Below are 13,252 nucleotides of genomic sequence, written 5' to 3' on the forward strand. Positions count from 1 at the left end.
ACAGGAATAGAAAAGAGAGAAATATACTTACTAAGAAACAATTTATAAAATAAGGTTGCTAAAAGTATCACAAAACTTTCTGGAATCTTTTAGGAAAGAGAGGAGCTCTGGTCAGGTCAGGTGGACACCAGCTTGACAATATTGATAGGAAACTTTCAGAGGTAGCAAAAGTACACACATCCTTTACTCAAATAGAAGTACAGATACTCATTTTTTAAAAGACTCCAGTAAAAGTAGAAGTAGTGACTACACTCTTTTACTCAAGTTAAAGTAAAAAAGTACAGGCTCCGACATGTACTTAAGTAAAAAGTCACCGTTACTACTACCTGTTTAGTGTCATGCTGGTAACTGGACGTCATGTTTTATATATATATTTCCTATATGTGTGTGTGCGTGTGTGTATGTGTCTATGTATATGAATATATAATTTTGGAGTGTGCTGATGGATATTTGTGTTCATCAGAAACAAGAGTGTTACGAAAGGCAGGCACTGATGTAGGTGAGGTAGGGTGGAGTCAGCGTTCACATTCATCCCAAAGGTGTTCAGTAGGGATGAGATCAGAAAACAACCACATATAGCAGGAAAGGTCAGGTGACCCAATACTTTTGGAAAAATAATGTATATATAAAGTGTATCACCAAGGCCATATCCCAAACTGTAGGGAGATTCCAGCTCTGTCCTTGAAAACTCAAAATTATTGTGATGTTTTACAAATGACAAAATTAATGTTAAATAAATTAAGCACTTCGTGTTTTTTGGGTTGACACCAGGGGCGGTTCTAGGATTTCATCTTTAGGGGGTTTAACCCTCAGTGAGAATTTAAGAATAGTGAAATTTCACTGCTTTTGGTTGCCGTCTTTGCATCTTTCTGTCGATTAACGTTTAGATAAACGCCTCCAGCTCTGACTGCGCGTGCACGCTGTGCGTACCTGTGCTTTTCTGTTCAAATAAAGCAGACAGCTGATGACGCACTTTTGAAAGACTACAACACATGCGTGCAAAAGTATGGAATAAAAGCAAAATAAAAAAAAATCGCTCTTGGATCAAACTGATAAATAATTTTCTTTCCCATCGACGACATGTCCTGCATTTTAACATAATTTTTATTGTTTATTTATGAAAGTAAAAATGATCCTTATAGTTTTAGGGTGGCTGAGATTACAGACAGTGGGGCTGAAGCCACCCTAAAAAAGGTCTAGAACTGCCCCTGGTTGACAAAATTCGCAACGCATTCGCCAGGAATCCTTTTTGACGCCGATTATTTCAAACATCTCCCTCATATATGGCCATGTGTGTTCAGGAATGTCCTCGTTGTTAGTTATTTTAACATCGGTGACTCCCTCTGAATTAACATTAGCCATTCCTTTTGTAGGCGTGCTGCTCATTGTTAGCTCCGCTATCCTTAGTCTATGTCTGATAGCCAGTAAATAATACAGTACACCAGTCACATGGGGAAAAACCGCACAATGATAGGATGATAGGCTGGAAACAGTGCTCAATGAGAAGAAATAATACTAAAAGTAACAACTCCATTTTGAAAATGTAAGAAGTAAAAAGTACAGATATTTGTGTAAAAATGTAATGAGTAAAAGTAAAAAGTTGTCCGAAAAATAAATAGTGGAGTAAAGTATTGATACCAGAAAAATTTACTTAAGTACAGTAACGAAGTATTTTCCCACCTCTGGAAACTTTATAGTACATAATGGATTCAATGTACTGTCTATTTATCTGTTGTTATTGTTTTCAAACAATTAATTAACAAGCATTGATTGGTCATTTAACTAAAAACAATACAGTACTGTGTGTGGTTTTCATTTCCTTTTGGCAATCATTTCAGGGCTCACCTGGTCCTCCTGGTGAAAATGGACCCCCTGGGCCACCAGGAAAAAGAGTAAGTGTGTATTCATTGCATTTATCGTGTTTGTAGGAAATAAAATTAAAAAAAAAAGCAGAAAACAAATTTTTTAGGTTATTTTTGCTCATTTTCTTCAGTATTCCAATAAACTTAAGTAGACTGGTAGTGTTTTGTACTTGACTGTGGTTGTATACTGAGATATAAAAATAAATTTTTTGACGTTTTGACGTTTTTTTCTAAATATAAATAACTGTCTTCAAGGGCCTGCCAGGCACAAGAGGACCTGAAGGTCGTGAAGGAGAGAAGGGAGGCAAGGTAAAAAAATAATTAGTGTTAATAATATAATGTTTCAGGTATTTACAGTATATCTCTCAAGGTAAATACCAGAATAGATTACGGGTCGCCGTGCCGTGCAGGGCACGGAAGTAGCAGTGACCACTAGGGGATGACCCAGAAACAAGCTTCAATTCAACTTTAAAGCATCAAATCCTCCAAAAACACGAAAAAACCTATTTTTATAACCTAGTAAAGTTTATACTCTCAATCATTTTTTTAAGCCCACACACAAAGCACAATATGATTCACAGCCTTCATACTATTAGAAAAAAATTTCGGACAAAACTGACCTAGGTGGCGCTAGACCGGTTTTTCCCTTACCTTTAGACGCGTCTCTTTCTTCACTGGGGTAATATATTCCAACACAAATAATCCACAAAAATCCACACAGGTCCAAGGAATTGAAATCTGTAAGCCTTTTAATCCAAAATCTGGTCGCGCCGCAAATATTCCGTTAGTGTTCTGAAAACTGGAAACAGAAGTGCGCCATCATCTCGTTTTGCCGCTCTAACTCCTAATTGGGATATTCAAAAATTCAAAGTCTATGTCATATTTATAGCCCAGGTCCTAACGAATCAAATAAGCCCTCATTTGAGCCAATCGGTGCTTGTATGGCAGAGATAGATGGCTGAGAAGCCAATGGTGGCATGACCTAATTTTTGGAAACCCGCATTTGACTGACAATTACTCCTTCCAATAGCAATGAAATGGGCTGGGACCTATACAGCCGTTTAGCCATTAAGCAAACGATTCCAACGGTATATGACATGCCGTAGGTTCTTTGCCCGTGTCTGCGTGAACTGGATGCGCAGAAGAATTCTTGTGTAATCCCTGACCTTTTGTCCCTCTCACAGCTCAGGGTGTCAAGTTACAGGCCTGTTTTCACACCAGATTGATAGAGAGAGAGAGTCTAGGCTTATTTATGGCTTGTCAGACTGAGCCTGCAGCCTTTTATTTCAAAGTTATATAGTAAACAAGTACACAAAAACGCTGCACCCGACGACCAGGGCCATAGAAAAATATTCATATAAAATCCATTTTTGGGTCGTTTGACTTGAAATTTTTTTTGGTGAAAGCCAAGACATGTGGCTATGACTCACAGTTGTTGGTTTGTCCCTAACATGTTCCAGAAAAATAAGATTAATCAGTTTATCAGAAAAACAACCCAGGCGGACAGGAAAATCTGCATTAAAACCCCTGTAACTTTGTGCCAGTAAGGCCTAGAATCAATCTGAAACTAGTTTCTGAAACTAGAGAATCTCTTCTTTCAAATGAGCCCATGAATGAAATGAATGTGTGTCAAAGTATGTGGGAGCTGTACCACTTTTTGTTGGATAATGGATATAGGCGGAGGTCCTTAAGAGGTTTTAAATGTGTTTCCCATTAAAACATTTTTTTCCCAGGGAAATCCAGGTGCTGTCGGGGCACCAGGAAAGACGGGCCCTGTTGGGCCACAAGGTCCTCCTGGAAAGCCAGGAACAGAGGGTCTGAGAGGACTTCCTGGTTCAGTGGTATGCATTCAGCTGCCCTATTTCACAAGCCACATACAGTTTTATTTATTTATTTGTACTTTTTCAAAGTTTTAAAATTGTATTATTAAACATACATTTGAGCTTTGATTAGATTAAGCACCTAAGATTTAATTTACCTGAATGTCTAAAACATCTGTGATAACATCCCATTCCCTTTCCTGTGCTGCAGAACGGGTTCATCAACATAAAAAAATATTTGTTTAGTTGAATTCATATTGACTCTTGATTTCTGAAGGGAGAACAAGGTGCTCCTGGATCTGCAGGAGAGAAAGGACCTTCTGGACCCATAGTAAGCCTTATTACAATTTAAACTTGATAGGCATTGGTGATGTACAGTTTATTACATACTTTAACACCTTCAGTATGAATCCATAGTGTGTACAGTGTCAAATACATGCCATTCCTCCCTTGCAGGGTCCTTCTGGTTTGCTAGGTCTGCGTGGTGACCCTGGGTCTAAGGGTGAGAAGGGACATTCGGGTATGATCGGTCTGATTGGACCTGCAGGTGAGCAGGGAGAAAAAGGAGACAGAGGCTTACCTGGCCCTCAAGGATCATCTGGACCCAAAGGAGAAAATGTAAGTGACATTTCTATAACTTCATATACCTCAACACTTTCTTGCATGATATAGGCATGGACCATTAGCTGGTGATTTGCATCCTTTTTATTGGCGGCTTCAGAAATAAACTTAAATACATGCATGAATCAATTTGGACTAATCCCCGTTTGCAATTACCAACTCTAAATACAGCTTTATATGACTAGTTCTATTTGAATACTTAGACCTGAACAAACATATAATACAGATGAGTAAATTGTTTACTATGTTTTACAATATGTGCATGTTGCATTTCATATACTCTGCTGTGTTCTAGGGTATGGCTGGTGGAACTGGCCCTCTGGGACCTGCTGGTCATCCTGGTTTGCCAGTGAGTATCTCAAACTTGCCAACAATTTAGTTAAAGTCATACATAATTTGGTGTGAGACTAAATGTTATACTTTTCTTACATTTCACAGGGCCAGAGGGGTGTTAAAGGAGCAAAGGGTACTATGGTAAGTAGCTATGAGCCTGTATAGCTGATATTATATAAACAGTTACAAATACTACAGTCGTCTCCAATGTTGTGACACATCAGATAATCTACTGATGCCTTTGCTGTGTTACAGGGTGGTGCTGGTCCCAAAGGAGAGAAAGGTGTACAAGGGGCTCGTGGACCCCCTGTAAGTTCACATAAGCTGCCAGTTTTGGTGTTGAGTAACATGTACAGTAGAGTGATATAAATATAGCTGACCAGATTAGACCAAACAGCAAGTTTTGAATACTAAGTGCAGTTATGTTTAAATGCAGGACGTACTTTGTGATGGTGGAAGATGCTGAGAATTCTCACAAGTAATCATTGACAAGAACACAAAAAGACAAAAAATGGTTGTCATTTATTTTAGCCACTAGCCAAACATTTCTTTGAAATTAATTATTGAAACAGAATTATATATTGTCATAAAATTATCAATGTGTTGAACTACCTCTGAACCAGGCCCTGATCAGCAAGGCCTTGGGCCTTGCTCAGGAGCCCAACATTGGCAGATTGGCAGTGCTGGGGCTTGAACCCTGATCAACAGCAAAGAGCCTTAACTGCTTGAGCCACCACTTCCCCAATATAATAAACACTACAGTTACAGAATGTTCTTGTAATATATCTATAAAATATATTTAAATTATGGCTGTGATAAGTTTGTATTAGATAAAATAGGACATGATCTTTTGTGATAGTAGATATTAGTTTTAGTAATAGTATTTTTGCTCTCCATGAAAGAGAGGTGTAAAACCTAAACATACACTTTCCAGCTCTCGGAAAGATTGGGATTAATCACCCATTTATTAATGGCAGATGGACAATTGCTGCATTCTGAGGTTCAGAATGTTATAGCTACTTGTGTGAGGATTCTTGGTCCAGGTAAAAACTGACCATGACCATACTGTGATAGAACAGAATATGAACAGTATGTGAGAGTAAAGAGGAATCCACTTTCATAGACTATATGAGGTTAATCCATAGAGGATTTGCACACCCACACCTTCACTCTGATTCTAACCCAAACCAATTCTTCAGCAATTCCATGCTATTCTATCAGACATGCACATTATTATTATGCACACAAAAATTCTACCTCTTTTTCTAGGGACCTCCTGGTGATGTCATCCAGCCTCTCCCTTTTACGATCCCGAAAAAGTCCAAGCGTTCCATTGATGCCAGTATGATGCTCTCTGAGAATGATGAGGCTGCCCCAGCTGATACCACAGGTAATGGATTTCTGACTGGCAACGAAGACATGGAGGAGATCTTGGGCTCTCTGAATTCCCTACATGTCGAAATTGAGAGCATGCGTTTCCCACTTGGAACGAAGGAAAGCCCAGCCCGCACGTGCCACGACCTCCACCTCAGTCAATCAGAATACAAAGATGGTACAGTGATTACGTTTTATCCTTTCTGCACCTAACTAGGAAATAGTGATAGCTCACGTTAGAAGGAATAGTATACAGACATTTCATAGGGACACTGTGTATTTTTTCTGGACAGGTGAATACTGGATTGATCCAAACCAGGGCTGTTCTCGGGACTCTTTTAAGGTTTACTGCAACTTTACAGCAGGTGGAGAGACCTGCCTCTATCCTGCCAGGGAAGTGGAGAATGTAAGTTTATGGGGGTCGTATATGGGGCTTTTTCAGAAAATTGCTGAAAAAGAAAATCTATAACCTATATTTTACAGTGGTTGATGGAAAGTAATGGACTTGGATCCAGAACCCAATTTTATGATACAGGTTCATCAAAAGAGCTAGATTCTTATTGTGTTTTTAAAATCTGGTCAGGTAAAGATGAAGTCTTGGCCAAAGGAGAAGCCTGAGTCGTGGTACAGCATGTTTGCTGAAGGAAGCAAGGTAAGCATTTCCTGAAAATCTCACCTAGAGATAAGACAATATGGAGATAAGATAAGACAAAAAAGTACACATTAACTAGACAGGCCAAAAGAATAGTGTCATATAAGAGAGAACCAGTAGAAACAACTCAGACTACTGACTATGAACATATGTCAAGTGAAAAGGTCAAGATGATTTCCACCAAACATAATGCTGTTCTCATAAATCTGGTAACTTGAACCCCGTTCTTGATTCTATAAAGTCCAGGTTTGTGGTGTGCCTGGACTGTGTTGGTCCTGTGAACAGTGTCACCCATATGAGTGGTGGATCTCTCTGGTTCATTCAAAATAACCGAAGAACAGAAATACAAAGATATATTTTCTTTGAAAATTTGAAATTTTGGAAATAATAAATAAATAATATGACACATGTGACTAAAAAAGTAGTGACATCATTAAATATAAATTTTGTGGGCCAGTGTTTTAAAAAACATTGCTATTTCAAAGAGCATCGTGTAGAAAAAATTCTCAACAACATCTTATATCAATAATTGCTTGTTGTTCATTTGAAATATGCTCACATTCCTGACTAATAATTCGAGAGTCGGACCTTTAATTATTTTTCGCAGCTTTCTTATGTGGATGCAAACGGTGAGGATGTGGGAGTGGTGCAGCTGGGATTCTTGCAGCTTCTCAGCCTTCAGGCTCGTCAAAACTTCACCTATCACTGCCACCACTCAGTGGCCTGGACTGATAAAACTGCTGCCAACAGATATCAGAGAGCCCTGCACTTCCTGGCTGCTAATGAAGACGAGCTCAGTCATGAGACCAGTCCCTATATCAAGGCACTCACAGATGACTGTTCTGTAAGTTTGCCCTTTTCAAAGCTTTGCTCTGACACAAACGAAGAAATGAGATTAAACTGATTTAAAATTAGTTCAATAAATGCTTCAGTAAATAAATCTGTGTATCATCTTTTCAGTCCATATCTAAGAAGCAGTCTTGCCCCGAATCTTCACCTGAATTTTTAACAGTAAAAATTGGAAATGTGAAAACTGAAAATCTAAAAAAAGGCATATTTTTAAATCAGGGAAGATGTAGAGAAAATAAGTAAAAGGCATCTGGAATTGTGGATAATTATTTATAATTGTGGATGTCATAATTAATATAACTCCATCCACGTGTATCCTGCCTTGATGCCCAATGATGCCTGAGATAGGCACAGGCTCCCCGTGACCCGAGAATAGTTCGGATAAGTGGTAGAACATGAGTGAATGAATGAATGAATAATTAATATATTCAAAGCTGGAAGGATCTACAAGTCTGCCAGCATGGGTAATAAAAAAAACAAAACAAAAAAAACAAGAACTGAGTAGATGAGACAGATAATAAATCCAGTGTAATTTAAGAGGAAACCAGGCAGTAAGTTCTCTTTAGAGTACAACTGAAAGGTTTCTACTGATTCTGATGAAAAAATTTTTTTTTTTACGGAATTAGTAAAAAAAGAACAGCAATGAAAATAACTCTCTTTTTCTTTCAGTATCGTAAAGCATATGGTAGGACAGTTTTGGAGATAAACACACCTCAGGTTGAGCAGCTTCCTATCATGGACATCAAGATCACAGACATTGGGGAAACCAATCAGAAGTTTGGTTTTGAAGTTGGACCTGTCTGTTTCCTGGGATAAACAAGAGGAATACAAATTCGACAGAAATGACACACAACAACTTGGATTCGTTCAAAGATGCATTTATTTGGCATAGATATATGCCAATATAAATACACGTTAAAAGACAATCTAAGATGTGGACACACAGACACACATACACATGTCTTTATGAAGCAAAATGAGTAGAAATCAAGGGAAAAACAACTCTAAACCAGCTTGAAAGTGAGATAAAGATGGATGGAATGATGAGAAAACAGCCTTGATGATACACACCTGATCAAAGCAGAACACAATAAAGATCAATATGTGACGAGGCATAGAGCGTTCTGGAGCAAGCAGATGGCCTAAAGGGGCAACTACTACAGCCAAGCAATCAAACTTCTGCCTCTCAGACCACCTCTTTCTTATCTTTCCTTCACACTTTTCCCAGGTGTCCTTCTCTACCTCTGTGCTTCAACCTTCATTTCCAAAATCTCATCTAATCCCTGTGTGATCACTCCATTTAAGTTGAGACATAACTTTTTTTTTTGGATAAACTGGTGTTTCCTTTTATCCTTTCCATACTGTAATAAAGCCAAATGGCAACATTTTGTACTGTTTTTCTTCCCTTGTTTCTAATATATGCAGTGTATATCTGTAAATTGCATTGCCTTGTTGTACATGCCTTGTAGAGATTAAAGCTAGTGTTTTTACAAGATTTGTGGGCAACCCATGGACCCAGTATAAATGCACCTGACAAGACTTTGTAGAGAGAGTTGTGCTAGTTTGTGTAATACAAGCTAGCTGAAGCGTGGGCCTTTTGTAGTTATATAAACTGTTATATTTTATGCTTTAATTCCCTCTGATCATCCCGTCAGTGACACGAAGTAACTATGATAATTTTGTGTAAGGTTTCAGCAACAAGCTATTCAGTTCACCATCACTAACCTCTCTTATTACATGTTCATGGTGAAAATGTGAATTAGAAACCATTTGTATAGAAATATTTTATTGTATTTATTTTTCAAAACGTCATTAAAACAGTGATCACGCAGACCAAACACTTTTGCAGTACAAAATAAAATGTGGTGTTTCACCTGTCTTTACCTGTTCATACCACCTTTTATGTTCACACGTTGCTTTTTGCTTGCTAAGGATCACAGTTTTTTTTTTTTACATCCGGGTCAAGTCAAATTTAGTGTCAATATATTACAAAAGCACTGTAGAGTGGGGACAGAATGAGGGGTGAAAATAATAAACCTTTCAGTTTTATGTTTCTGGAAAAGACAAACATCTGTCTAGATGCTTTTCTCAGCAGAACAATAGCAAGGAGATTTTTGTTGTGTTATTAAAAAACACGCCACAAAAGAACTTTTTTTGTGCATTGGGAGTTCGCATGCAGCACCATCATATTAACATTTCACTTGACTGCTCTGTATGAGACGTTTTTTACCCACGAATTTTAATAGACAAGAAGCTTTTACTGTCATTTCAACAATATATAGCTGATGCAGTACATAGTGAAATAAATCCAGGTATGAGTGGTGCTGTAAACATAGATATACAGTGCGTTCAGAAAGTATTCCCCTTCACTTTTTTCAATTTTGTTATGTTGCAGTCCGATACTACAATCATTCAAATTGATTTTTTCCCCTCATTAATCTACACTCAGTTCCCCATATTGACAAAATGATAACAGAATTTTATATATATCAAAATTTAAAAGAAAAAAGTATCACGTTTGCATAAGTATTCAGACCCTTTACTCAGTACAGTTACAACACCATTGGCAGCAATTACAGCTTCGAGACTTTTTAGCTATGACACAACAAAGTTTAGGGTTGTTGTCATGTTGGAAGTTGAACACTTGGCCAAGTCTGAGGTCCTGAGTGCTGTGGAACAGTATTTTAAGAATCTCTGTATTCAGCTCAACCCTGATCATTCTCCCAGTCCCTGCTGCTGAAAAACACACCATCATGATGCTACCTTCACCATGCTTCACTGTTGGAATGGTACTCGGCAGGTGAAGAGCAATGCCTGGTTTCCTCCAGATATAACGTTTAGAACTGAGGACAAACAGTTCGATCTTGCCTCTTGTTACTCTTGTTATTCACAGTCTGGGAGTCCTCCAGATGCTTTTTTGCAAACTCCAAGCAGGCTTCCATGATGTCTGCATTAAGGAGAGGCTATGGTTTAGCCACTCTGTCAAAGCCCATATCTGTATGGGCTACAGTTATGGTTGTCCTTCTGGAACTTTGTTCCATCTCTGCAAAGGATCTCTGGAGCTCAGTCAGAGTGAACATCAGGTTCTTGGTCACCTCTCTTTCTAGGGCACTTCTGCTCTGATTGCTCAGTTTGGCAAGGCGACCAGCTTTTGGCAGTGTCTTGGTTGTGACAAACATCTTGTGGAGGCCTTTTGGAAATCTTCAGTGCAGCAGAATTATTTTTGTAACCTTCTCCAGATTCGTGTCTTGCAACAATCCTGTCTCTGAGCTCTGCAGTCATTTCCTTTGGCCTCATGGATTGATTTTTGCTCTGATATATCATCTGTGAGGCCTTCTATTGAGAGGTGTTTGCCTTTCCAAACCATGTCCAATCAATTTAATTTACCAGAACTGAGTGTAGAAATTATGAGAAAAACATTAATTATGTAGTATCAGACTGCAACATAACAAAACTGGGAAGGGGGTCTGAATACATTCTGAATCCATAGTATATAGAATGTGTCTGTGTGTATGTGTTCAGTTCTGTGTATTGAGGAGCCTGATGAGGGAAGAAGCTGTTACATAGTCTGGTTATAAGGCCAGAATGCTCTGAGACATATATATCCTTTGTGGCAGTTGCTGTGTCTGTCTCTGTTGTTGGTGTGGGGAGTTGCCCTTTGGAACTCTTGCCAATCTCTACTGAGGAGTAGTGACACTTGTGCCCCTTTTCCACCGAGGCAGTTTGAGTGCTGGTTCAGAGCCAGAGCCTAATTTAGAACCAGTTCTTTCTGTTTCGACCGCCAAAGCACCGGCTCTGAACCAGGAAAAGTGGTTCTTAAGTAGCACCAAAACATTGCTGGTCTAGACTTAAGAACCGCTTGTGTCCAGGGCTGTGGGTGGGGCTACCGTTAGCGCATTTGATAATGTACTTTAAGTATACTAATGTTTAGTACACTTTTACTTTACCGCAATATGATACATTATCAGCACACATGATAGTAGGTAGCTACTTGCTAAGGTTAACTTTTTTCTGTGTTAATGATAAAATAACGTTATGTACTTTCTCAATTACAACCTCCGTTTATACAGATTACATGGAGCTGCACGGACACGTTTTATTCGCCGCGTTTGGATGCCAATGTATGTTCGCAAAGCCATGAGCATTAACTGTAAATCAACATCCGCTATTGTTGATGTTGTGTTTGTGTTTGCCGCTGCTGCGCTAAAGTTGCTGGGACACGTGACATGTATACAGTGACGTCAGACTCGGTGCTGTGATGGCTCTCTAGCCGGTGGAAAGGCAAAGCGGTTCTTAGAAGGTTCGCCAGTGGAATCAACTTTGAACCAGCACCAGCGCTAGCTCTGAACCAGCACTCGGTTGTTTACGGTGGAAAAGGGGCATTGGAGGACTGGCACAACTACTACAAGTGATAGCTACTACAAACCTGGCTCCACAACAGCCCCACCTATGAAGCATCACTAGGCTCCCTCTCCCTAGTGTGGTGTAAAGCAATGGAATGGTTGGGCTTTTTGTACCTCGTGTCTCTCATTACTTACCACTGCTGTCTCTCCCTGTTGATAATGTTTTAAGGCCTCAAGCATCTCACGAGGATTTGTGGCTTCCATCAGTCCAAAGGCTTTATGTTCCTCAAGTGGAAGTGCTTGAGGAAACCTGTCCATAGCTACACACTCAACTATCTCTGTTGCAGTCAGTTTCTCTGGCTGGAGCTGCCTCTTTATAAAGAGGAGCTAGTCCATTTGTCATCTATTCAATCTGTGGGATTAAAGCAAGGTTTGATGACTAGCTGTTAAATTCAGTAGCCACATTGTTTGGGGATCATCTCAATGTCATCTGCTTCATATGGGGCAGGGCATAGTGCTTTTTATCACACCTTTTCTGCAAGGCCATGCTCTCAAACATGTGATGTCATCTTTTTGAGTAAGGACACATTTGGTGTCACAGCAGGGGTTGTGGAGGGGGGTTGTGGTGGTTGACAGTTCCTGGGTGACCAGTTGGAGGCTTTGGGTAAGCCCCTAGGTGACTGGTATCTAACAAATGTTTTAGTATCACTATGATTGTAATCAGGTTATGGACAATTTACATTATGTGCAAAGTGTGTACAGGGACTAGCTATGACAGCATATCTAAAAGGCTAGAGCCAGAAGGCGACACAGACATGAGGGCTTCCTGGGATGTAAAGTGTCCCACCACTCCACAGTCTGCAAACCTGAGTGACTTGCGAGGGTATTAAACCAACAGCATCCAGACATCCCAGTTCACCAAACACTCTATGACCATGAACCCTACAGATCTGCTTCTTTACCTAAGAAAAGTAATTTATAAAAAGCTAGACTAAACAAATGTGTTTTCTGTTTTTTTTTTATTTTAAACGCTGAGACTGCGTCTTAGTCCCTAACACTAATTGGAAGTCTGTTCCATAACTCTAGAGCTCTGTAAGAAAAAGCTCTGCCCCCTGCTGTAGACTTTTGTACTTAATGGCCACTGCGTATATTTATTATATTTCTTAGCAATATTTCTGAGATGAAAGAAGTCTAACCTTGTGATATTATTTATGTGAGCTTCAAATGAGAGACTGGTATCATGACACAAGGTCTTTTACAGCTGCACACGATGTAGTAGAAAAACCATCTAGAGTCACTTATTTTAATTAGAAAGCTTACTTCTGACTGCCTGTGGACCTAGTGCCTAGTGCAAGAACTTCTGTCTGTCAGAGTTAAGCAGGAGGAAGTTAGTAAGCA

The 13,252-nt window shown here is 39.3% G+C and overlaps 1 protein-coding gene across 2 annotated transcripts in view; it reads left to right on the plus strand.

Moving 5' to 3' along the window:
- The window catches only part of col11a2 (collagen, type XI, alpha 2), a 55,986-nt gene extending 47,655 nt beyond the window's left edge, over positions 1-8,331 (plus strand). For both annotated transcript variants that reach the window (XM_027163614.2, XM_027163615.2), the window contains 13 exons: positions 1,839-1,892; positions 2,118-2,171; positions 3,596-3,703; positions 3,960-4,013; positions 4,139-4,300; positions 4,599-4,652; positions 4,742-4,777; positions 4,892-4,945; positions 5,906-6,188; positions 6,304-6,416; positions 6,594-6,662; positions 7,270-7,506; positions 8,181-8,331. In XM_027163614.2, the coding sequence (XP_027019415.1) occupies positions 1,839-1,892; positions 2,118-2,171; positions 3,596-3,703; positions 3,960-4,013; positions 4,139-4,300; positions 4,599-4,652; positions 4,742-4,777; positions 4,892-4,945; positions 5,906-6,188; positions 6,304-6,416; positions 6,594-6,662; positions 7,270-7,506; positions 8,181-8,327 (1,425 nt within the window). In that variant the 3' untranslated portion in view covers positions 8,328-8,331. The remainder of the gene's footprint in view (positions 1-1,838; positions 1,893-2,117; positions 2,172-3,595; positions 3,704-3,959; positions 4,014-4,138; positions 4,301-4,598; positions 4,653-4,741; positions 4,778-4,891; positions 4,946-5,905; positions 6,189-6,303; positions 6,417-6,593; positions 6,663-7,269; positions 7,507-8,180) is intronic.
- The last annotated feature ends 4,921 nt before the right edge of the window (positions 8,332-13,252 follow it).

This window comes from Tachysurus fulvidraco, chromosome 7 (assembly GCF_022655615.1).
Source record: "Tachysurus fulvidraco isolate hzauxx_2018 chromosome 7, HZAU_PFXX_2.0, whole genome shotgun sequence".
Taxonomy (NCBI): Eukaryota; Metazoa; Chordata; class Actinopteri; order Siluriformes; family Bagridae; genus Tachysurus; species Tachysurus fulvidraco.